This window comes from Labrus bergylta, chromosome 2 (genome assembly GCF_963930695.1).
Source record: "Labrus bergylta chromosome 2, fLabBer1.1, whole genome shotgun sequence".
NCBI classification, from domain to species: domain Eukaryota; kingdom Metazoa; phylum Chordata; class Actinopteri; order Labriformes; family Labridae; genus Labrus; species Labrus bergylta.
This window is the reverse complement of record NC_089196.1, coordinates 18,997,669-19,020,489: the sequence shown is the minus strand read 5'-3', so window position 1 is coordinate 19,020,489 and position 22,821 is coordinate 18,997,669. Positions and strand designations below refer to the sequence as shown.

Below are 22,821 nucleotides of genomic sequence, written 5' to 3'. Positions count from 1 at the left end.
TACTCTTATTTCTAATAAACATTGTCATACACGAGATTATTGTTTTAAATACTGAGCAACTTTTATTTTGGATGAATAATGCATGAATCTAAATTTTCTCATTAACTATTCGTCCTATAAAACACCATTGTCCAAGATGTTGAACATAATTGTTTGTTTAATCATTTAAATTACATGTTTTTTTAACACAAACGTTAAGTGTCATAACTGTTGAGAATGTGTATATTTTTGCACTAAACAACCTGATTTGAAGTGCTTTCGCACTCCTACATTAAACATTTGACCAAAGTATTTAAATATTACTAATAATGACAAACATTGTGATTTGTAAGCCTTGCTGCGACCAGATATTAAGTCAACTTGCTGGAATTCATTTCCTTAAACAGAGATGTTTTTTTTTTTATTTATGTTTACTTTGTTTGTTTTTTTATTCTCAGAAACACAACAGACATGACTGACAGACTCCACCACATTTTTTTAAAATAACTCCAGTCCAGATTAACATTTTACACTGTGACACCCATGAACCATCTATGGGTTCATTACAGTCTGGCACTGTACATAAATAAAGGTTAAATGAGGAATTTTACCACCAAAAAGATGCAAACAATCACACATTTGTCTGAACAGCTTAATTTACTGCATTCATATCAACATAGAGCAACATATTCAAAATGCTGTACAAACAATTGATCATAGAAATCAGCTTAGAAAAGCTGTTTTAAAAAAAAACAACTAATTAAAAGCTATTGTTTTTTTGTTTTTTTTACACAAGTCTTCCACCAATTCTTTTCACATTGTCATTGGATGAAAATAATATTTACCTAAAATAAAAACACATATCCAATTAATCACCCGATACCTAAAATGTTACAAGATCCACTGGCTCTTCTGTCTGTGCAGTATCTTCCTGCTGCTGGGGGCTTGTGTCTGCCGTTTCTGCATCCTCATGATCACCTAAAAAAAAACCCAGAGGGATATGTTGACATAACAGAACATCTATACTCTTAAAATTTTGGGGGTAGTTTTTCTATAAAACACATCATGTAAAGCGCTTACTTGACGGGATTCGGTGTATCTGTACGAGTGTGGTTTGGTGTCCATTTGTTGTTGGAGGTAGACGTGGAACAGCAGCTTGAAAAATCTGCTCGTCGTCAGACTCCACCAGACTCAGCACGTCTCCTCTGTCCTCCTCCATTTGCCTGCAGAGCAGAGATATTATTAATGTTTATTCTATTCAAGAAGGGACAATAAACGATCATTAGCATTTGACCAAACAGGATGAGTTTTATCTGCATTCCCTGGCAGGTAAGTGTCTTCTTAAATGTGACAGCAGCAAAGCTACATTATTATACACACCGGATACTCTTTCACCCTGATACACACAAATCTCTGTTGCTAAAAGCATCCCAGGAAGGTATTTTCTATTGTGTAAACATATGTGTCCAGATTCCATGCAGGGTTATGGAGGTATTAAGCCCTGGGTGCTTTCACGATAGAAAAGGGATGACAGTTAAGGTAGTCCCTGGAGGTTTGGACCACGAGTATCTCTATATATCAATGGTTGAGGAGCAAAAAATCAAATTCAGATACACCTAATTATACTAATCAGTAGATGTCAGAAGTTAGGTGTTAAAAAATAAAGCAATTCACTATCAATTGGTGTGAAGAGGAGGTATTCTAGGTAGCAAGTATGGATCGTAACAAAAAGATCTCTGTAAATGTTTTATGTGGAAGAACATTCAATTCCAAGACCCAAATCAGATCTTAAAGGTAAAGTATAGACAGTTGAGAAACATTATGTTAACACAGAAGAAACACAAGGTTTGTTTACTTATAGAGGCTAGCAGCAAAAGCAACTGCTTGATGTCGACACATTTGTCCAAAAGTTCCCCGCAGAGGATGACTAAACATGAACGCCAACGAAAAAGAATCCAGGCAAGTTACTTCCAATAACAACAAGTTGAGACTTTCTGTTGCTGCATCAAATTAAATTAATTTGTACTCTGCTTTACCGGTTATATTGAAATATTACAAGATGCAGCTGGTGCCTATAATAAAAAAAATAATAACTAAGACATAAAAAAGGAAGTTTTGAATCTCTTTTTTCAATAAATGTGTCACTAAAGGGCACTGGTAGCTTAATGGTTCATGTGCGCGCCTCAAAGCGGGAACGGCCCAGGTTCAAATCCGATCTGTGGCTTCCTTCTTGCACTCTCTCTCTCCCTGATTTCTGACTCTTTCCACTGCCCTGTCACTCTAAAAACAAACCTTTATTAAGAATTCAAATGTATTGGAGAAGTAAATGTGAGATTCTCACCTGAAGCCACCTCCTGAAACAAAAAAAAACAGACAATGTTAAACTTGTATTTGTGGCTTGTTTAAGTTGATACTTTTTATGTTACAGAAAAATGATATGACATTTTCATGTGTGTGGAGTTAGTAGTTACTTAAAGTTTGTGACTTTTGTGTTTATGTTGTAAAGACAGATGAATGTTACCCAGACATATTCTGTGCCGGCTGGAGAAAACGGTTTTAGCGATGATTGCTGCTGAACCCATGATCAGTACGGCTATAAAGATCCCAATGATAGCTCCTGTATATGCAGAGGAGGCTGCGGAGACAAAACAACAGGAGTAGATTAAGAGGCAGAAAAGGGAGAAGCAGCAGGTTTATCAGCATTCCAGCGGTAGAGTCAACACCTGCAGAGACTGGTTCATTGTCTGAATCTCTGATCTATTTACGTGTAGTATGAACTGTATGTTTTACTCATAGTTTGTGATTCATCCTTCCTGTGATGTTAAAAATGTAATACCCTGTCCTTTCATAAATAAAACATGAACATGCAAAAAAAATAAAAAATCAGAAATCTCAAAGCCCAAGACCTTCCCACACTCACTCCTCACAGTGAGGTAGACCTCCAGCTCTGTGACAGCGAGGGGGTTCTCGCTGCGGCAGAAGTAAACGCCTTCATCGTCCTTGGTGATGTTGACTATGGTCAGCTTCAGGACGGCACCTTCATCTGACACAATGTACTTGGATCCGGGGTTGATTTCCTCCTGCTGCAGCCCTTTTCTCCAGGTGGTGTTTGCGGGTGGGATGGATGTGGACTCGGAGCAGATTAAGGTGACGCTCGTACCATCCATGGCTGTGACCAGAGGCTCGCCTTCAGGAAACGGAAGCTCTGAGAGAGAGAAGGCAACATTGGACTTTTAACTAACTTGAAGCTGCAGTCTGGACACAGATAGCCAGGAGTAAACGTGGTCAATTCGTGAAAAATGAATAGTTTACCTTCGCTAAAGGTAAGAGAGTCTCCTAACTAACACTTCTTTTTCAATCAATGCAATATTAACAACATCTGAAGGGTTAAAATGATAACATGTTTTTTTCAGAGGGGTTAGCAAGACTAGTCATCAGTTTTAATACAAAGCTGTCTGTAAGTCATTTGTTGATTTGTAACTGTCAGTTAATAAGGATGGTATTTGATTCATGATTAAATAATGTGTTAAAACGTTGCTTTGAGCCAGGCTAGTAGATTTGTTATCACACTTGACGGATGTACCTTCTGTTCAAGCCCTACACTTATCAAAACATACTTACGCCTTCAGTGTAACGCAACTGTCACACACCTTTCAGTCATCTGATTATTTACACAATCCTATCCTGTCAAGTTAACCCTTACACTCCTGAATGACTCACTGAATGTCCAACTCTGTTGACCTCAAGGGTGGATCTCAGAGTGGGTTATCTCCAAGCCTCCGCACATAACCTAAAGTAAACCCCAGTGACATAAACCATCTGCACGACTTATTATAACATGAAAAAGGTCCTGGTTGTTGGGGAAAAGCCAGACAACTCAAACAAGATTTTTTTGCTTCAAAGGAGTATTCCTTTGTTTCTTGAGTGAGAAGCTGCTGCTACATTTCTTCGTGTTATTTATTATTCATGTGAGCACCAAACACTAAGTTCTGTTCCATTTAATTGCAATAGTGGGTGAGGAAAAACATTAGAAAAGCTAATGAAACCAAAACTATCTGCAAGGCAATGATTGACTGCTGCTAATGGAGAAAACATGTATGCATGTGTGTCAGTGGCCTCCAAAGTGGAAAACACATAAAAGATTTAGCAGCTGCACATCTCAGGACAGTAAAGAGGCTCATGTCACCACATCGTGCTTACTGAGGGTTAGCGAACACTCCTTCTCCTTCCCTGGAGCGAGGACTGGGTGCTGCGCCGTGCACCTCAGCTTCTGACCCTCGGACAGCTGGGAGCGGTTCAGCTTCACTGACAGGATCTCCGTCACCTCTGATACATTCACGGGTCCTCTCCCAAGAGCTGCTGGGTCGTCCCGCTCTTCCATCCAGTGCAGTGTAGGGGTGGGGTACGCTCCGAACCAGGAGCAGCTGAACAGGACGTGGGAGGGGTCCTCTGCTGGGGCCCACATACAATCAGGGTGTTTGTCCGGGACATCTAGTCAGGACAAAACCAGACAAGTACTGAGCTATAGAGAAACTACAGAGAAGATTTAGCACATATCACAGAAGATTTGAATGAAGTTTGAGTCATGCAACTTCCAGGACTCCACTCAGCGCAGCCTGATTAATGAAAACAATCACAAGTTGAAGCTGGTAAACATCAGACCTTTGGTTACAGTCGAGGATTCTGGGTAATCTGCTCGTAGTACTCACAGTAAACCAGCAGCTCTGTGTCCTTATTGACAGCCTGATGGGTGAAGGTGTTGTTGGCCGTGCAGGTGTAAAGTCCCTGGTTGCTGGGCTGCGTGTTGTCTATCCTGAAGTCCAGCCAGGAACTAGAGGAGGAGGCCAGAGACTGGTTGCTGGACGTGGCTCCTCGGAAGGACCAGGTGAGCTCCTGGGTCGGGTACGAGTAGGCGGAGCAGTTAAAGGAGACGCTCGTACCCCGATGGACAGTGAGCGTCCGGTTGGAGAGGGTGGAGGCTGGACTGATGGATGTAGATACATTTTCTGGACCACCTGAAGAGAAAAACAACAGCAACGTAAAACAATTCATATTCTCATCTTTTACTCTTCTTATACGTAAAGATATTTCCCTTCATCTGTTACATTATAACATAAAAGGTAACTGTTAGATTATCCCACCATTTTAAGAATTGTAAATACCAATCCATCAAATAATTAGTGGAGAAAAAACTAACAGAATAATCCACCATGAAAGCAACGATCAGTCATCCTCACCTGAGGGAGACTAAAGCTGTAGTCTAACTCAACGAGCTTTATGATGATAATTCATATTAACGTGCAATGTTCACTGTTATTTTTAATTGAAGACATTATAGGTACATTAAAATCTATTTTATTATATTAGCCAAATTTCCATGCAGGACTTTCACTTGTAATTGAGTGTTTTGACAGTTTAGTATCAGGACTTACATTAAAAGGCTTTTTAACATGATGTTAGTACGAATTTTCATGAAATTCATTCATCTTGGTAACTTTGTGAAATGTATTATTCAAGTCTGTCTACCACTTGTTAACACTCCTACCTTTAGGTGTCTGAAGCTGTAACCTTATATGGGTGAAGCACCTCAGTAGTAGCAGATCTATATGTGGATAGGAGCCAACTATATGTTGTCAGCAACTATTTGCTAGACAGAGAGTCTACATCTGATACGTATACAAATCAGTGTCATGTCATCTTCATTGTTTATGGTGATGCACCCAAATAGAAAGGAATTTGTGGGTTGTGGGTTGATGGACGGTCTGCCTCCCCCCACCCCCTTGTTCCCTATCCCTCTTCCTGCATCTTATCCCATCTCTCCCCCTATCCCTTTCCAACCCCGGCGCAGTCTAGGCCTGTGAAGGCTGTTTCGTCATGAGCCGGGGATCCAGCCAAAGATTTCTGCCTTTTAATAAGGCAGTTTTTTCTTACCACTGTAACTTTTGCTGCTTTGCTTAAGTGCTCATGATGGATTTGGCCGGGTCTTTGTAATATAGCAATAAGTAAGGTCTTTTACATGCTTTTTGTAACATAACAATGAGTAAGGTCTTTTTACCTGCTCTTTTATAATGTTAACAGACAACACTTGTTATGAGTTGACGCTATAAACAATAAATTGAATTGAAATTGAATTGAATTCGTAAGTGTGCTTGCTTGATGAAGTTGTCTGACCTCGGCCGATTAAATGGTGTTATAATCTCCAGTCTGTTTCACGATTTCTTCATTGGATTTATACAAACAGAAACAACCCCCACCTAACACATGACCTGTGAGGCATGTCTGATATGTAGACGAACCAGTTTAAGCTACTAGATAAGGCTTTTCATTGAATCACAGTGACAGAAAGGCCCTTATAATCTTATTGGACTTTACTTAGGAACTTCCACTTACTGGCTACTTGAAGCAGCGCACGTGCCCGAAAGGTGATGTTGCCTGGCAGCGTGGAGCTGCACAGGTAGCTACCCTCGTCTCCGGGAGTCACCCCGCGGATGTTCAGACTCCCATCTTGCAGCACGACGAGGCGCTGCTGCTGTCCGACAGGTGAAGAAACGCCACCTGTAATGACTTCCTGTCCATTTTTCCTCCATGTAGTTAAATTCGGTGTTACATTACCGGCGGTGTAACACGGAAGTAGAGCGACGTCCCCAGGTGCGGCTGTCAGGGCCGTTTCGGTGGAGTCATTATCCGAAACGGAGGCTTTAAGAAACGAGGAAGAAAAACAACATTAGAAGGTTTTCAGACTCACCTGTGTGTTCTGTGGCTGCGCGACTTCAGCCTGCTCACCTGTGGCACGCAGACACAGTTGTAGAAGCGCTACAACTGTAACTATCTTCATGGCAACTTTACAATCACCTACATCGCCCTGAGAAAAGGTAAACGAACCAAAAAGGCGTCCGGTCTCAAACCTGTCTGACTAGTCCACCTGCGCAAGTCACTCTGCAGCACACAGTAACACAGTGGGCACCAGTCCGCCCATTATAAACTTCAGCAGATAGACCACAGTGAGCGCACGGTGACCGCCGCAGGTAAGCCCAACATGATGATGGGACTTCAGCGTTTCCAGTGAACTGGCGTGCTTTGTTTACTAGAGCACGCTGTTACGGAAACTCCTGTGCGAATAGACCACACCCTGACCTCCTCACCTTGTTAAAGGGGAGGCAGACCTACAGGGCTACCACTCCATCTCATGCAACTAACACGTTAGTTACAACGAGGCTACTGCAGGTTGTTTTTTTTTTTTAAACGGTTAGACTATAAAACACATAAGACTACGGACCAGACATAAAAAAATGAATAATGAGGAAAGGAAGATTTTCAAGATGTACTTCCAGAAAAAAGTCGAAATGTCGAGGAAAAAAAAGGCAAAATGTGCGCACAAGTTTATCTTACGCACTAAAAATAATATTGCGCACAAATCACAAAATGTCTTTTTTTCTCTTAACTTTTTGGGACTTCAGGGTCTCCGTAGAAAATGTATTGTTTTTGTTGTACTGTTCCATGCATCCTTAATGTATTGTCTCATTTACCCTGAATCCACTCTTGACACTCTGAAGGAAGCAGCAGGATAAGATTAACCAATACTTATTGAAAAGTAACTTTTATGTATTTTTAGTTACTGATAATTTTAAAAAAAAAATACAGCCAACATTCCCATCACACATAATATCCTATAGGCTATATTAATATAAGAGCAACATCCTATTCATCTAAAGATGATGTGCTATGATTGAATCTGAAGAACTGTCACCTTAAATAAATCCTGTGTGGTGAAATTGCTTCCTTAAAGAGGTTTAAACACTTTAAATGTGATTTGTGGGTAACTCCTTGCAGAAAAGAATAAATGTGACTGCCTATCAGTACTACAAATTTGAACCTTTGTATTTCTATTGAATGTAGGCTATGTTTATACTTCTAGAAGGCTATTTTTTTCTGTCACTCATTTCCTGTCTTTCTCCTGTGCTACTTCTCATGATAACAAATATGAATTACACAAAGAATAAAGTATTTCAGAAAATGGACCAAACCTACAGCAGTTAAAATCAGCTCAATCTTTACCAGATTAAAAGTGCACACATTATGAATGTATCACCTTTTGAGATACAATAATAACAAAGGACATTGTTAAAGGGGGCAATCTTCAAGATAGCCTACTTTTTTGTTTTAACTATAAGAATATGTTTTATTTTGTTTGGCAGTATCACCAGCTGTGAGTAAATAAAATGTCTGACATCTTCAACGCTGCAGTGAAATTAAGATTAACAATGTACACGAACAGTTCCTGAAAACGTAATATTTGCATTGCAGGGTTAAGGGTGTTTTTTTTTTTTTTTTTAAATGTATTATTTATTTATTTATTTTTATTTTATTTTATTTTCTGTTTGATTCTTCTTTCAAAAAATGTGCAAATAAACTAAACTAAACTAAACTAAGGGTCAAACAAATTGAACCCATATGTCAGAAATAGTTGTTTTTTTTCAAAGTGTACATAGTTTATTATGGATTAGAGTTTAATTTACTGTGACTTTAATGTATTACTGATAAACTTTACAATAATTCCCCTGTTCAAATAAACAAACAGAAATGAGAAATCATAGACAGGTTAGTGATGCAAATCGTCTGTGTGTACCTTGTGTTTGCTTTTAAGGTCGGTAGAATGCAAATTTTAACCACTGCAATAAAAGGATATAACATGCATCCTTAATTTACTTCATGTTGCTGCAATAAACAACGATAAACACAGACCGCTTTATTTGGAGGAAAGCAGGTTCCTCTGCTCTAAAAAAAGAGCATAAATGACTTTCTTTACTTTATAGATTTGATACTTCTCTTACAGCCAGAGAGCCACGGCACTGCTCTGGAAACAGAAAGTGTGTTAATGGAGCTGAAGAGCAGGAGGAGGGACGACTTCACGACAATCAATTTGTGTGTGATGAGACAGTGCCCTCTGGCGGTCACTAATAGAAATAATAATATTTTTTGTTGTAATAATTATGTATCGCAATTAGATGGCTCAAGACCGGGTTTTCTCAAAAGTGGCTGGACACAAGCTGTCTTCAACAGATCAGGAACACAGTCAGCATTGATGGATACGTCTATGATGATGAGAATAGCAGGGCTAATGGCTGGCAGGACTTCTCTAAAAAAAAAAAAAAGAAACTGGTAAATGTGAAATGTCAATTAGGAGGACTGGTGCATGTTAGAAATAATGTATGCCAGGTTCTGCAATGTAATGGGGGTAGACTGAATTATGGGATTTAGAAACTAATTTATTAAAACAGGAGATTAAATCTGAGGTGCAATGTTGGCTCTGATACAATTGATCTTGTTGACAAATCATAAAAGATACCGTTCACAATCTTGATGAGGGGGAGCTAACTGGGCATGATTAGTAGTGATTAATAATGCTGAACAGAACTCTGGGGTTGTCTTTTTAAAAAAAAAATCACTTTTGAGATGTAAGCCGTGCTTGCCTGGTTGAGTCTCTGAATGAGCTGATAGAAGATTCACTTTAAAGGGAAACTTCACCCGTTGAAACATGAATCTGTATTGACATTGGGTCATATATGTAGTAGAAATGTGAAATACATTTTGAAGTTGGTGCCTTCTTGGCTGAGAAAAGGCAGAAAGTGTCTTTTTGGCTCATGTAGATGAAAGACACCAAATCCCAGAATGCACAGCACTGCAGGCCACTCCCACTAAAGTCCTCTATTTCAGAATCAGAAATACTTTATTAATCCCAGATGGAAATTCGATCATTACAGTTGCTCCAAAATATACAATATAGCAGTAGAAATATATATAAAAACATTCACAGACATATTTAATTCAACACATGAGGCCAAATATAAATTTAGCGGCAAGGCGGTTCCTGCCGATAGGCCGGTCTTGTGTCAAGGCCGACAAGACCGGCCTGTCGGCAGCAAACCGCCTTGCCGCTAAATTTATATTTTTTCGCCATTATCAGCTTTCTCCATAGAGCCTGTTAGCATAGCTTCCAAGCAATATGGCGGACGTTAAATATCGATTCTGGGAGTGAGTTCCCACCCACTGATCTGTGATTGGTCTGTAGCTTCAGTGGTCGAAAATATGAGGAACTAGTGTTGTAGTTTCACCCCGCTAACCGCAACAGCTTCCAGTGACGCAAAAATCGTCATTTTGCGTCACTGGAAGCTCCTTTTCAGACTTAGAAATGCACAACCATTCATAATTACTACCAGGTTTCTAATGATAACAAGCTTAATGCAAATGGGTGAAGTATCCCTTTAAATTTCGATAAAGTAATTTGTGACGTTCAATTGTTGAAAAATTAATGGGAAAATAGACTTCAGACTTTTTTTCCAAAATAAATCATAGACCGAACAAAACACGCAAGAATTAGTAAATTGACCTCTATTTAACTCAGCATTTAACTTTGAATTAAAAACATGCGACGCCACGCAACCATAGCACGCAACACACTGTAATAACATCTGTGGTCATAATGGGCAAAACGTCGGTACATGCACAAATATAGGAATTTAAATTTGAACCACAAGATTATAATAACGGTAACACAAAAATATTAACTAGATAAAATCCACTTTAGTCTTATTTGTGAAGTAAAAGAAAGATTTTGTATTATGACGGTGCAGTTTGTAAGATAAACGCGCACAACTTGTGATGAGAGTTCTGATGTCCTAGTTGTACGCGAACGCAGCATTTCTGTCAGGTTGTGGGGGTACCTACCACAAGTGAGCGGATCATAAGTCGAAATGCCCGCAGATTTGAGCCAGTGGACCGGGCCTCTTGCCCTTCAGGAGGTGGAAGAAAAACCTGCACAGCCTCTGACGATTAAATACGACTCCGTGGAGATCGACGAGCTTGGCAAAGTGCTCACCCCAACACAGGTTAGTCAGCAAGCTAGACAGACTAGCAACTCAGCTAAATTGGCATCGTTCCTGAGAGTTATCTTTAGAACTAATGCGAACATAGCTCTTAAGATATATGCAGCATAGTTAGCACTGCTTTTTTTTTTTTTTTTTTTTAAACACGACATTGTGGTTTCAGCGTGTTTGCAAATGTCTATAAACAATGATTAAAGTCGCATGACGACGTCTCCATTGTGCGCAGCAGCTGTATTTTACGGATAATCGCGCCCCCAGGTGTCTGTGTGTCAGAGATGCAAAAGATCTGATTCAAGCCACCAAAACCCGAAATTGGTGCTCTTAATCTACGGTTGCATAGTAAAGTGATACCCGTGCTCACCAACAGGTTCAGAACCGACCTACCTGCATCGAGTGGGCAGGATGTGACTCCAGTAAGCTGTACACTCTGGCTCTGACCGACCCTGACGCTCCCAGCAGAAAGGACCCCAAATTCAGGTGAGGGTAGAGTGAAACCTGGTTTAACAAATAAATGAACACATGAGGTTTGGAAGAACACATAATTAATTTCTATGCAGTAGTCCCACAGCACTCACATACTGTATTATAAGGACATATATAAAGGGTTTTATTTGAAGGGAGTTAAAATGCAGGACACTCCTCAAAGGTCATTTGTCACAGTTGAAATAGTGTTCCAACCCCAAGTATTGCATTCATCAAAGAAAATGTAAATTGTATTAGTCGTCTCGTAATCACAATATCAGGATCTCATAATTAAGAGACAGAAAATTGGCTTTTCGTACAGAAACAAATCCAAGTCTTCCATCATCGTGCAGAAAAAGAATCATTGAAGCTGTGTTCTTGTCAGTGATGGGATTACGGCGATGTCATTTATAGACATGCTGCAGCTTCATCTCTGAAGCCTCTGGACGCCGTATATCACTCCGCCCACAGGTTTATAACTGGTGATCGATTTGACACTGATCACTGTGACCTGTATGAGAGGGTCGGTTGGCTTTCTCTTGGAGAGGAGAGCAAACATTGTTTTTTTTATATATCTTTAAGGCTCTTGTTGGAAAACTTCCACCTTACAATCACAGACCTGTTGGAGCGGAATACAGGTGCCTACATGAGCCGTTCTTCTGATTGGCTCGTTCTTCAAGTCCCTCGAGCTTTTACTGTTCTCGGTAAATCTGCATTTTCTGCATTTTTGATGACGCAGACTCGTGGCACACCCTCCAGTAAACTCTAAGGATCGGAGTTCTTCCCTTTCTTCCAGAGTTTAGGAATTTGATTTTGAACAACTTTGTTTCAAATTGTGACAAAAACCACTGAGATCATTGAAAACAGTTACAGAGTGTTTTGTGTGTTTTTTGCTTGTTTTACTGTGCTTGTAATCTCGACGGCATTGGAAATGAGGGAAACCTCAGTGTCTTTTCGAGAATAAATAAAGGTTTGAAGCGATACATATTGAATAATTTCAGGGTCTTCAGCCTGCATGGATGCATTTGAAATGCATACGGACGAGGGACGTAGGGCTGCAAGGGGTGCCGCCTTAAGTCAAGCACAATTGAAGCCATGAGCTTAAAACCTTTACATTTATATTCACCCATATTTAGTGGATATGTACATGTAGTATGTTTTTTGTCTGTTTACTTAATGGTCTGTGGCTAATTTTTCAATTGTTGAGCTCACATTAAAGTGTTTGAGAGGTTTTAACATGAGCAAATACTGTAAGTCTGATCATCCTGAAGACCAGTGCAGCATAACTAGACGTTTCTCTAGAATTCAGAGTTTTAGTTTTAATAACTAAGTCTAAGTCTCAGAGAGAGGGAGGGGGGTGCTTTAATGGACAAGCGAGAGAAAAGGAGTGTGCCATCCTTTTTTTTTTCTTTTTTTTTTTTGTCTTTCACTAAAGGGAGTGGCACCATTTCTTGGTGGTCAACATGAAAGGTAATGATGTTTCCTCTGGCTGTGTCATGTCGGACTACGTGGGATCAGGTCCTCCAAAGGGCACAGGTAGGAGAGAATGATGCATTCAAAAACCCCTCCTGAACACATCTGCACATCAATGAATCTGTTGCACACTATAATTGTTGTTGTTTTTGGTGAAAATTGTCAATCTGTTAGACTAATTGCATCTTATATCAAAGTGAAATGAGATAACCCATGAATCAGTTGTTCATTTCAGACTGTGTCCCCCTCAGGTCTGCACCGGTATGTGTGGCTGGTGTACGAGCAGTCAGGTAGCCTCAACTGCTCCGAGGCCGTTCTCACTAACTGCTGTGGAGATGGTCGTGGAAAGTTCAAGATCCAGAGCTTCAGGCAGAAGTACAACCTGGGAACCCCGTTGGCGGGAACCTGCTACCAGGCTGAGTGGGACGACTACGTCCCCAAACTGTACGAGCAGCTGGCCGGGAAATAAACAAACAAAAAGTCGGTAAAGAATTAAGTACTAGGAATTCCCGTGGAGGAAATAGGAAATTCCCAAGAACGAACCCCAACGTAGAGCATTTGTTTTGTGTTTGTGCCACTGATGAGATTTGCTTTCCCCACTGATGCCTACAAAAAACCTCCTGAACACAAATGCACTATAATAAATTTGTTGCACACTATAATTGTTGTTGTTTGTGGAATAACTGTCTGGATTTTTTGGTTCTTAAATGATAAGAGACCCATTGATCTCATGGGTACATTTAAAATAGTGAAATGATTTTGTGATCCAAGTTATTTACTATTAGAGAGAATATGACAGACCTGACGACCAGCTTACCTCTTCACTGCAAAAGTTTCATGTCAAAGGTCAAAGACTGGATCCCTCCTGCATCTGTGTGCAGTCAGACCTCCAAACTAAGAGGTCTAATACTCCCGTCTTTTCTCCTGGTGTATACATCTTATCAAAGTTATTTTGATGACATTAGAAGTCGTATGTGACATATTTACCAACACATCCTCGGTTTGTGTGATGAGCACTTTATTTACAAATATAATTAAAAGCTCTGACAGAATCATGCTTTCTTTAACCTGGAAAAAAAAGAAATTAAAGTGCATGCAATAATAAAGCATCATACTGGTCTGGTTTATAAGAAAATACACAGCTTGAGTTGTGTGAAGCAAAAAAAAAGAAAAAGAAAAGGAAATCAAATTAAAGTCCCATTGAAAGATGAATGAGCCTCAAATACTGAGGATGGCGTTTAAGCGCATTTAAAAATTCTTTTTGATTCAGTGACAGTTAAAATACGATACGAAAATAAGTAAAAGCTCTCCATAAATCCTTCTATACACAAAGTACAATCCCCCCAAGCCCTGCCCCCCCCTGAAGCCCTTTGTGCTAGCTGGGAGTTGGATTTCACATGTACTATTATTATTATTCACATTGGCTGCCAGTGCAGAGAAATCAGTACGATACACATATTGAGTACCATGATTCACTCTCCCCTCGGTAATCACCCGAAGGAGTCACATTTATCAGAAGCGTACCTCTATGGATAATGTGATATTTGTTTCTCAAAGTATCAAATTATTCAAATTTGTTGTAAAAATGTCCTGATGAATAAATACCAAAAACTTGTTGAAGTAGCACAGACCAACATCGGCTGCGGAAGGCTTGGCTGTTTGATTTATCGCTTTGAGAGATTTTTTGCACCTAAAAACAAACTAGGGAAAAAAATGAATCACCTCTGAAAATATGCATGTTTGCAGAGCACTTATTTTGCTCCTCATCGAACTGCCCCTCATTTTTCTCTCCCTCCTTCTCTCGTCTTCCACTTTTAGTCACACCAAAAGTGTCGTCATTGCACAAGAAACGAGAAACACTGTGACTACGTTATCATTATTCTTACAAAAACATGACAACTACAGGATCCAGCATATTATTTTTTTTCGTCTTGTTACACCAAGAGGTAAGGAGGGGGAGGAAGTTTAGGTGGGTTTTCTTGGGCACTAAAACCTGCTGTCGTCTCTTTGACCGGCTCAGAAACCAGCTTATTCTGGAGCCATGTTGTATTTTTTTTTTTTTGCGTCTGTGTGTGTTTGAATGGGGGCGTCAACAGCAGCAGTGAACACCTGCACTGTCAGGTCAGGGAAGAGGGAGGGGTGTATTGAGGCAGACGACAGACGCCCAGGAGATTATGATGATGGCAGCAGCAGCAGCGACGACAGCCCCTCATCTGTAGTCGTCCTTTGGGAGGTCCAGGGTGCCAAGGTTCCCAAAGCCCAGCCTCATGCTCTCCATGTCGAAGCTGTCGATCTCCCTCTCCTGGCGCTCCAGCAGGTGTTTGATCCGGTCGGTCCGCTCCTTCTGAAGGGAAACCAGCTCCTCTTCAATCTGCAGATACAAGACAATTCAAAATGAATACAGATATCACATAAACACCAACACGACTTATTCTATAGTTACAGGTGTCAGACTGATTAAATGTCATTGGTTCAATTTTAAAATGCTGTTAAAAACACATATTTTTATCGTATTATATTTGTATTAATTCAGGATGGGAAGCCAGCTCCTCATTATTGCCCTTTTCCTGCTGCCATAAAATAGACTTCAGATTAGTCCATTTCTAACAATTAAGATTTGATATCAGTTGTAGATGAGTTGGCTTTACTGTAAGGGATTTTGTAGATTAAGTTATATTTTATACAAACTTTAAGTTTCCATGTTTTCTTTCTACTGGTCTTAGTTCAAAGTGCTTGATGAGACATGTTAAGTGAGACTGTCATTTGTTATTTGAATCGCTGATTAATGTTTCAGTGTTAAGCACTGACGATGTGTCAGAGTTTTTTCCACTTCACAAATAATTATACCATTAACAACACTATCATTTGAAGTTCTCTTGTCTTATAAAATTCCCCCCATGGGGGATCAATAAAGTTTATCTTTATCTTTATCTTTAGATCAACAGGACAGTGAAGGGAAGACGTCAATCAAGCTTAGTCCGGACAAGCCATCACGGTAATGAAGGAGAGGTCTAATCATGCAAATGAGTAAAAACATTAGTAGATATGTGCAAAGTAGAAGGAAACCCTTAGATGTTCAAAATATCATTCAGTAGACTGCTTCTGTCCGAGTGGATACAAAGAAAGCACACAAATCACAGACGCAGTGCATCGAAACGTTAGTCCTTTGCACCTAAATAAATTTGCCTTAAGTGATTTGTGTGCTCCAGTACTTTCTTTGGATCATGTCTCAGAGAAGAAGTCCACTGAATGATATTTTGAACATCTGTAGATATGTATCAGAGGTGTGTAAGGACTTTCAGTGTGAATGGGAATAACCTTTTTTTATTGTTAATCTCTTGTTTGCATTTGCTGGATCTAAACACAGAAAAGAGAAAAGCTTTGCAGTGTTGATAAGTGAAGACTGAAACAGAGATGAGTCACACTGTAACCTTTTCAAATGCTGTATTCATTGTAAGGCTTTTCATAACACTGAAGAGCTTTTCATAACGTTTTTGCAAAGTCTTAACAGCTATGTTATATTCCTAAAAATGGAAGATTTGGCATTCCCTTGTAAATTAAGCATTTTAAAGTGCATTGTTTTTTATTGTTAAGGTGTGATTTTGTTAAGTTTGCGTCTGCAGAGGTTGTGTCGGCTGCTCTTCGAGCTGAGCTCTCACATTGACTCGGTACACACATCCACAGGTGCAGACAAAGCACTGCATGGCGCAATACGGCAATCTGGCCAACTACTGAGCATGCACAGAAAACTCCAGACTTTGACCATGAACCGAACCTGAGGACAATAGTGCTTCTGAAAAACATGACATCATCCCAGTCCCTGTGCAGTTCTGGGTGTAGCCAGTAGATGGTGGCAGACCACCACGGCTCATTCCAGACACCAGTGGAATGAGCCGTGGAACTGGATCAGGGCGGCATTTCAAACGTCTCTTCCTTTGTTGTCGGAGTGCTGTCTACTAGACTGTGTCAATGACGTCAGTCACGTTGGAAGGAGGCGTATCTGCAAGTTTCCAATCTTATCACATGATGTTCCAATGCATGACAGGTAGTCTGAATTACCACATAACAATTCATCTCATTCTATGCCATGCAACACATTTCAGAGGGACACAACTGTGAAAAACATACATTTAGGAAGGCTTGAAAGTAAGTCACTTCTTAAATGATATAGTCAATAAATTCAAAACAAATGCCACAAATTGTCAGAAGTTTGAATGACAATTTAGACTTGACACATACAACATATTTATGACACTGAATAACAGTTCTGTATTAATAGTTTCTTATTATAAATGTATTACTATGCCAAAAATGCTCTAATAAGGAAACAATAGTCTTGTAGAGATTTGAGCAGCATTAGGAGTGTGTGGGAGAGAAATGGCTGTCTGCTCCCTGCAGGAATAAGGCATACCACTGTCATCACCACCTGTGGCGAGGGAAATCTGTGTGTGTCTGTGTGAACTCCTTACTGTCTGTCTTGGTCGCTTTTCGACGCCTGCACTGCCTGCTGAGGTGGATGCAAATGTGTATCCAGGCCTGTCTGCTTGAGCATCAGGATGTGCTCAAAAAAAGCTGCTGCACTGTTTGTATTTCTACTCATTACCACGTGTGTGTGTGTGTGTGTGTGTGTGTGTGTGTGTGTGTGTGTGTGTGTGTGTGTGTGTGTGTGTGTGTGTGTGTGTGTGTGTGTGTGTGTGTGTGTGTGTGTGTGTGTGTGTGTGTGTGTGTGTGTGTGTGTATGCTTCATGTTGTGAATTTTTTCATTTTATAATTGTTCATGACTAGAGATCTTGTGAATGGCTTCTCCATCACTGATCAGTTGGTTACAATATCAAGACTGTGACATTTTTATGACAATCTATACTTGCCAAATGGCAAGTGGCAGAAAGTCTGCTGTTATAGAGAGGAAATATACATGATGTATCGTACAAATAGGGAATATGCAAAGTCTCTCCACAAAGGTAGTCATGAAGTTGCATTTCAGCTGATGGAAAGCCTCAAACACTTTTAGCAACTAGATACAAAGCTGCTAACTGAATGACTGTGCCTTGTAAATGACTCAATAGAATACATATTTTAAACAAGTCAACTATTCAAATATACAAGTTCTTGTGGAGCCTTGGCTAGCAGATTTTTGTAAATTTCTTTGTCAAAAGGGGACTTACAGAAACTGTGCATGAAGAAGTTTGAATTCAACTTTGCTGAGTTCAAGGACTGGAGCTCTTAACTATAACATTTGTCAAATGTAACTAACAAACCAATTTTCAGCTATTGGACAAGTTTTTTTTAAGGAGCTTTACTTCAATTATTCAGGACTAGTTCCTTCTATTGTGGACACTTGGAAACACTAACTTCACTGTATTTCATTTAAGATGCCAGAGCATTGAAATAAATCGAATGAATGACGAGTGTTTCTTTCACCATACCTTTTGTTCCAGGTGGGCCCGGCGCAGTGACACCTTCTGCTCCAACTTCTGCAGCTCACGTTCATGCTGGGCCTCGGTCTGCATCTTGATCTTGCTCTGGTAGGCATTGAGCAGCTCCATCTCCTGCTGCAGCTGCTGCCTCAGGGCCTGGCACTCGGCTTCCTGGGCCTCATCCAGACGCAGCTGACACAGCCGACCATGGACCGCAACGTGGGAGAGGGGGGTACAAAGAGACAGAGAGAGAGAGAGATAGTAGATAGATTGAGTGGTTGATGATGGGGGTACATTGATAAGATACACAGAGGGAGAGAGAGAGAGAGGAGAAAGAGGGAATAGAGACAGACAGGACAGAAAGGAGGGGAGGGGAGGTGGTGAGGAAGGAAAAGGAGGAAAGTGGAAGGGCAACAAGGACATACAGTGGAAAGGGAGGAGTTGGAGGATGGGTTAGAGGTTTGATTAAGACATGAGGGTTGACAAAGAGAAGTAATTGAATTGAAATGTACATTGAACATTTTCTATCTTTAAAATTGTCAAAAAAATATTGTTCAGAAATAACAAAAACATCACATTAATGTCCCTCCACTCACTGCCTGTGAGGCCATCATCTCATTGATGCTCTGCTCATATTGCTCAGCCAGGATGGCCAGCTTGCGTGTCTGCTCATCCTTCAGGGCCTTGAGCACTGTCTTGTGGTCGGCCTTGGGCGTAACTTCCATCTGGTGGTGGCGCAGGGCCTTGTACTGCTTGGTCTGGACCTTACATGTGTCCTGAAACTGCTTCTTTATCTGCAGCTCCAGAGCCTGGTGAAGGGGACAGAGACAGACAAAAAACAATGAGGAATGATAAAGATGTTATTGAATAAAAACTTACAAGTTTCCTTTCCTTTTTTAGGCGTGCTTTAAGGATTTTGCTGCTCAGGTTTAAGGTTTAAAATAACCTCGGAGAAAAGTTCTCGTCTTCATCATCCTCTAAAGCAAATCAAACGGATATGACATTCAGGGATGACTCACTTCTTATGTGCTAGCACAGTTTCTTTTTCAAATTAATTTCTTACATCCATCTTGCATCAGTGTTTTATCAAAATCTTCCAAACATTAAGGATGTTGCTCATGGCTTGCACCATCTTAGAGGTTGAACCAATTTAGCATTTCAAATACACAAGTAGAATTTTAAAAATAGGTATTGAAACAAAAGAAATCCAAAAAGGTGTATGCACCCTGCATTTTCCAGCACCTTTATTCTTAAAATCTTAGATAAGAACCTTAGACTGATACTTTGTGAACTCACTTTGAGGTTCTTGGGCTGCTGCCGGAGCTCCAGCACATGTTTGCGATGGAGTTCACGCTCCCGCCGGTTGTTGTACTCGATCTGGTTCTCTAGCTCCGTCTGGTGCTGCAGGCGGATCAAGTCCATCCGCAGCTTCTGCAGGTTCTTCAGCTGCCGGTGCTCCAGCTCCTGCATAGACTCGTCATGGCGGATCAGCATGGCGTGCTCCATCTCTTTCTGGGTCTTCTTCTTGTTCAGCTCCTGAGGGTGGAGGAGGAGAGGGGATGACATACAGTGGGGTGCTATTGATACATTTATTTAGCTTGTTTTGAATGCCTTTTTGGACAGCTAAGAAAACAATACATACCACAACACTAAATCGTGTGTACTCATGTTTTCATGCAAGCACTTCATTCTTGTATCTACTAAAACAATATAACTATCTATAAAACACAAAAACGTGACTCAGAAAATTGTGTATTTTCCTAAAGACAGCTTTTGAAGCTTCTAATAATTTGTCAGATTTGCACAACAGCTTTTCAGATTATGACATTGTTGCCTTGCTTTACTCTGCAATAATCTTCTTATAGTTAATAGGGAGCACCTCACAGATGTAAGGAACAATGGGCGTAATTATGAGGAAAAAACACTGCAGTTTGCTGACAAAGACTTCTTTTGTTTTATAATCTTGTTGGGCCTGTTTACACCATCATCACAAAAAATTACCAAATAAAAAAGGGGTCAATTCTTGAATATGACATACAGTATACGGGTTGGTTAACTTGAGCTGGACAATTAACATTTAATTAATAACAATGTCCTTAAAAAATGCTTTTAGACTATTAAATATTTAATTGCATGTGATGTACATGCTCCGCACCTCTCGGATCTGTTCCTGCTCCACGTCGTGCCTCTTGATCATGAATTTGCGCTTGAAGCCGCGGCAGTTCCTGTCGTAGAAAACCCTTTGCTGGCCGAGGAGGTGAGCCTCCTCCTCGGCCTGGGAATGTTGCATGTTCTCCTTGTGCTTGGACAGACGCTCCTGCTTCTCCTTCTTGGGTGTGCTATGGTCCTCGTTCATCTCCTGAGAAGAAACAACGTTTGAAAGTAGAGGAAAACGTTAGCCTGTTTATCTGTTAATTTAAGCTTGACTGATGGAAATGTGTGACATTATGAGTACTTTATCTGTTAAAGTGAATGTCAGTTTGTCTAGTCTATGACTTGTACATTTGGATTATTCATTAGGGGCAGCTGGTAAGGAACTCTATAGTTTGAGATTTAAGTCTGAATCAGTGAATATGTGGGGTGTGCAAATATATTTTTCACAAGTATAAAATGTCCAAACAATGTATTTAAATGCATGCTTCCAATGTGATATAATGCATCCATAAATGCCTCAATAAAACACGCGTGTTCACAATATTTTGTGTTTGCAGTAAGAGCGTACAACACTCAATTTGACCTTCTGTTTCACACTACTGATCACACTATTATTATAGCCAGAGGAGGGTTGACAAAAAAAAAAAATTCAGCCACATCTATCCCTCCTCAGTATGACTTCTCTTTCATGGGCTTTAAGGTAATCTACAACTCCAGCTAATGCACTTAACACATGAGCCTGATCCCCTCTCTGTGGTGTCTGATTCCGTTGTAGCCCTCAGTTGGTGGGAAATATCTCTCCCTGCCAGCAATGCTTTCTTTTAACTGCGCTGACCTAATTTTAGTCACTTATCTAGTCACTGAAAACACAGTGCATCACGCTTGCAGCCCACATGAGCCTTCTCTCTCCATTTTAAGGTTGTGGAAGCACACAAATGCACATTGTACAAACTAAAGATGTGTGGTATTTCCCTTGTTTTTCCGTATATACATGTGTAGGAACATAGTGAGTAGACTGAGTGATTCAACACATCTCATCGAAAACCATTTCAGGGGGTACTAAATGTGCATGTTGTGTGGAGGAGGGCTGATTCAACAGTAAACAGCATACAGGACCTCATGTGTAATACGCGATAGGGAGAGGCGTTCAAAGGAGGAGGACAAAAAAAGAAACCAACAAACATAGCACACCTCCTTAATCTTCTCCTTGCAGAGTTTGTACTGTTTCTTTTGGTTATCCAGGAAGGTGGTCAGCTCCTTCTTCTGCTGGGTCACGATCTGCTGCTGGAACTTCTTCTCATCCGTCAACGCTGTCTTCATCTGCAGGAATCACAAGACAGGAGAAGAACAAAGACGAGAGGCTGTCAGCTTAGCATGGATTGCTTAACTGATAACAAGCCAGGCGCTCACCACTATAATACCTACGTTTGTATGATAGACAATTCATAAATACAATATTATCTGCCATGAATCACATTCATTTCTCAGATAGTGTACCATAAGAAATTGTTTTAGACAGTTATGAAACGTTTTTCTCGTTACAGTTTGTCCATGAAGAATATCTTTTTTTCTAGCTTTATTATCCTGATACCCTTAACACCTTTTTTTTCCTTGTGGAACTACAAGCAATTTATCTACACAAAATGTTCAATAGATAACATTATATCTGAGGATAAATCATCAACAGAAGTAATGATCAGATTCCACCTGAAGCCTCATGTTTACTCAGAAACTGAATGAGTGTTTGCAAGTTGTTTTGTGATTAAATGATGTAGCTAAAGTCAGATATAAAGATATTCTCACATTTAATTTAAGAAAATAAAAATACGAGCACATTCAGGTCTGTAGTATTTAAAATGCCATTACTGGTTAAAGTCTGTTTAATGTCCAGTTCACATAAGAGGGTTTGATTTTCTTTTCAGTATTTGAGCTGTTTTTGATAAAGTTAAAAAAGCAGGAGATTTAATTCATGAAACAATCTATTTTCCAACCAATGGTCATTCTAGTGATGGAAGTCAATATCTCGTCTATTGATATATCGCTTTGTTTATCTGAGTAACGTGCCCCCTCATGTGAAATGTTGTTTATGTTACTGTTTATGTGTGTGTGCTGGTCGATTGTATATGAACAGACACACTATCTCCCCGACAGGTTCGGCATGCTGCCTGCTAATCACAGAGATATGCAGCTTGTTTTTTCAGAGCATGAGATCCTGTGACGCATTTCTGCCCTTGTCTTTCATCCCATGTTTCTATCATTGGTTGACAGCGGTGTGTCAAGTCAAAACTTTCCTAATTATTCAAGGTAAAACTAAAACTGCTGATTCATGGTTAAAAACATATTTTGAACAGTCAAACTTTTCAACAGGCTTTCCTACTGCAGTTATACAATCAAACGTCATGTCCTCCCCTGTTTTTCCAAAGTACACCTTATCCCCCCAGACAACTGTTGCC

The 22,821-nt window shown here is 40.1% G+C and overlaps 3 protein-coding genes across 5 annotated transcripts in view; 1 reads left to right on the top strand and 2 right to left on the bottom strand.

Annotated features, from left to right (window-relative positions):
- Positions 1 to 139: 139 nt before the first annotated feature.
- vsig10 (V-set and immunoglobulin domain containing 10) lies at positions 140 to 7,074 on the bottom strand. The gene is made up of 9 exons (XM_020636599.3): positions 6,763 to 7,074; positions 6,370 to 6,675; positions 4,689 to 4,994; positions 4,180 to 4,470; positions 2,900 to 3,184; positions 2,501 to 2,614; positions 2,321 to 2,333; positions 1,060 to 1,202; positions 140 to 957 (listed from the first exon to the last, which is right to left on the bottom strand). Exons 1-9 carry the CDS (start codon positions 6,812 to 6,814, stop codon positions 863 to 865), a joined length of 1,605 nt encoding a protein of 534 aa, XP_020492255.2. The 5' UTR covers positions 6,815 to 7,074; the 3' UTR covers positions 140 to 862.
- Positions 7,075 to 10,652: 3,578 nt separating this feature from the next.
- On the top strand, positions 10,653 to 13,459 carry pebp1 (phosphatidylethanolamine binding protein 1). The gene is made up of 4 exons (XM_020636640.3): positions 10,653 to 10,865; positions 11,230 to 11,339; positions 12,760 to 12,860; positions 13,049 to 13,459. The coding sequence occupies exons 1-4, from the start codon at positions 10,731 to 10,733 to the stop codon at positions 13,264 to 13,266; spliced, it is 564 nt and encodes a 187-aa protein (XP_020492296.1). The 5' UTR covers positions 10,653 to 10,730; the 3' UTR covers positions 13,267 to 13,459.
- A 339-nt stretch (positions 13,460 to 13,798) lies between these two features.
- Positions 13,799 to 22,821, bottom strand: part of taok3a (TAO kinase 3a) — a 77,511-nt gene continuing 68,488 nt past the window's right edge. For all 3 annotated transcript variants that reach the window (XM_020636604.3, XM_065948090.1, XM_065948095.1), the window contains exons 16-21: positions 21,560 to 21,688; positions 20,370 to 20,573; positions 19,511 to 19,750; positions 18,811 to 19,023; positions 18,224 to 18,406; positions 13,799 to 15,168 (exon numbers count right to left, since the gene is read on the bottom strand). In XM_020636604.3, coding sequence (XP_020492260.1) covers positions 15,007 to 15,168; positions 18,224 to 18,406; positions 18,811 to 19,023; positions 19,511 to 19,750; positions 20,370 to 20,573; positions 21,560 to 21,688 — 1,131 coding nt within the window. In that variant the 3' untranslated portion in view covers positions 13,799 to 15,006. The remainder of the gene's footprint in view (positions 15,169 to 18,223; positions 18,407 to 18,810; positions 19,024 to 19,510; positions 19,751 to 20,369; positions 20,574 to 21,559; positions 21,689 to 22,821) is intronic.

Excerpts from the sequence above, each read along its gene's own strand:
- pebp1 (XM_020636640.3), top strand. The coding sequence starts at position 10,731 with ATGCCCGCAGATTTGAGCCAGTGGACCGGGCCTCTTGCCCTTCAGGAG. Across the intron at positions 10,866-11,229 it reads AAGTGCTCACCCCAACACAG|GTTCAGAACCGACCTACCTG; the intron begins GTTAGTCAGCAA and ends GCTCACCAACAG. Across the intron at positions 11,340-12,759 it reads AGAAAGGACCCCAAATTCAG|GGAGTGGCACCATTTCTTGG; the intron begins GTGAGGGTAGAG and ends CTTTCACTAAAG.
- vsig10 (XM_020636599.3), bottom strand. The coding sequence starts at position 6,814 with ATGAAGATAGTTACAGTTGTAGCGCTTCTACAACTGTGTCTGCGTGCC. Across the intron at positions 4,995-6,369 it reads TGCGCTGCTTCAAGTAGCCA|GTGGTCCAGAAAATGTATCT; the intron begins GTAAGTGGAAGT and ends TTTTCTCTTCAG. Across the intron at positions 3,185-4,179 it reads GGAGTGTTCGCTAACCCTCA|AGCTTCCGTTTCCTGAAGGC; the intron begins GTAAGCACGATG and ends TCTCTCTCTCAG.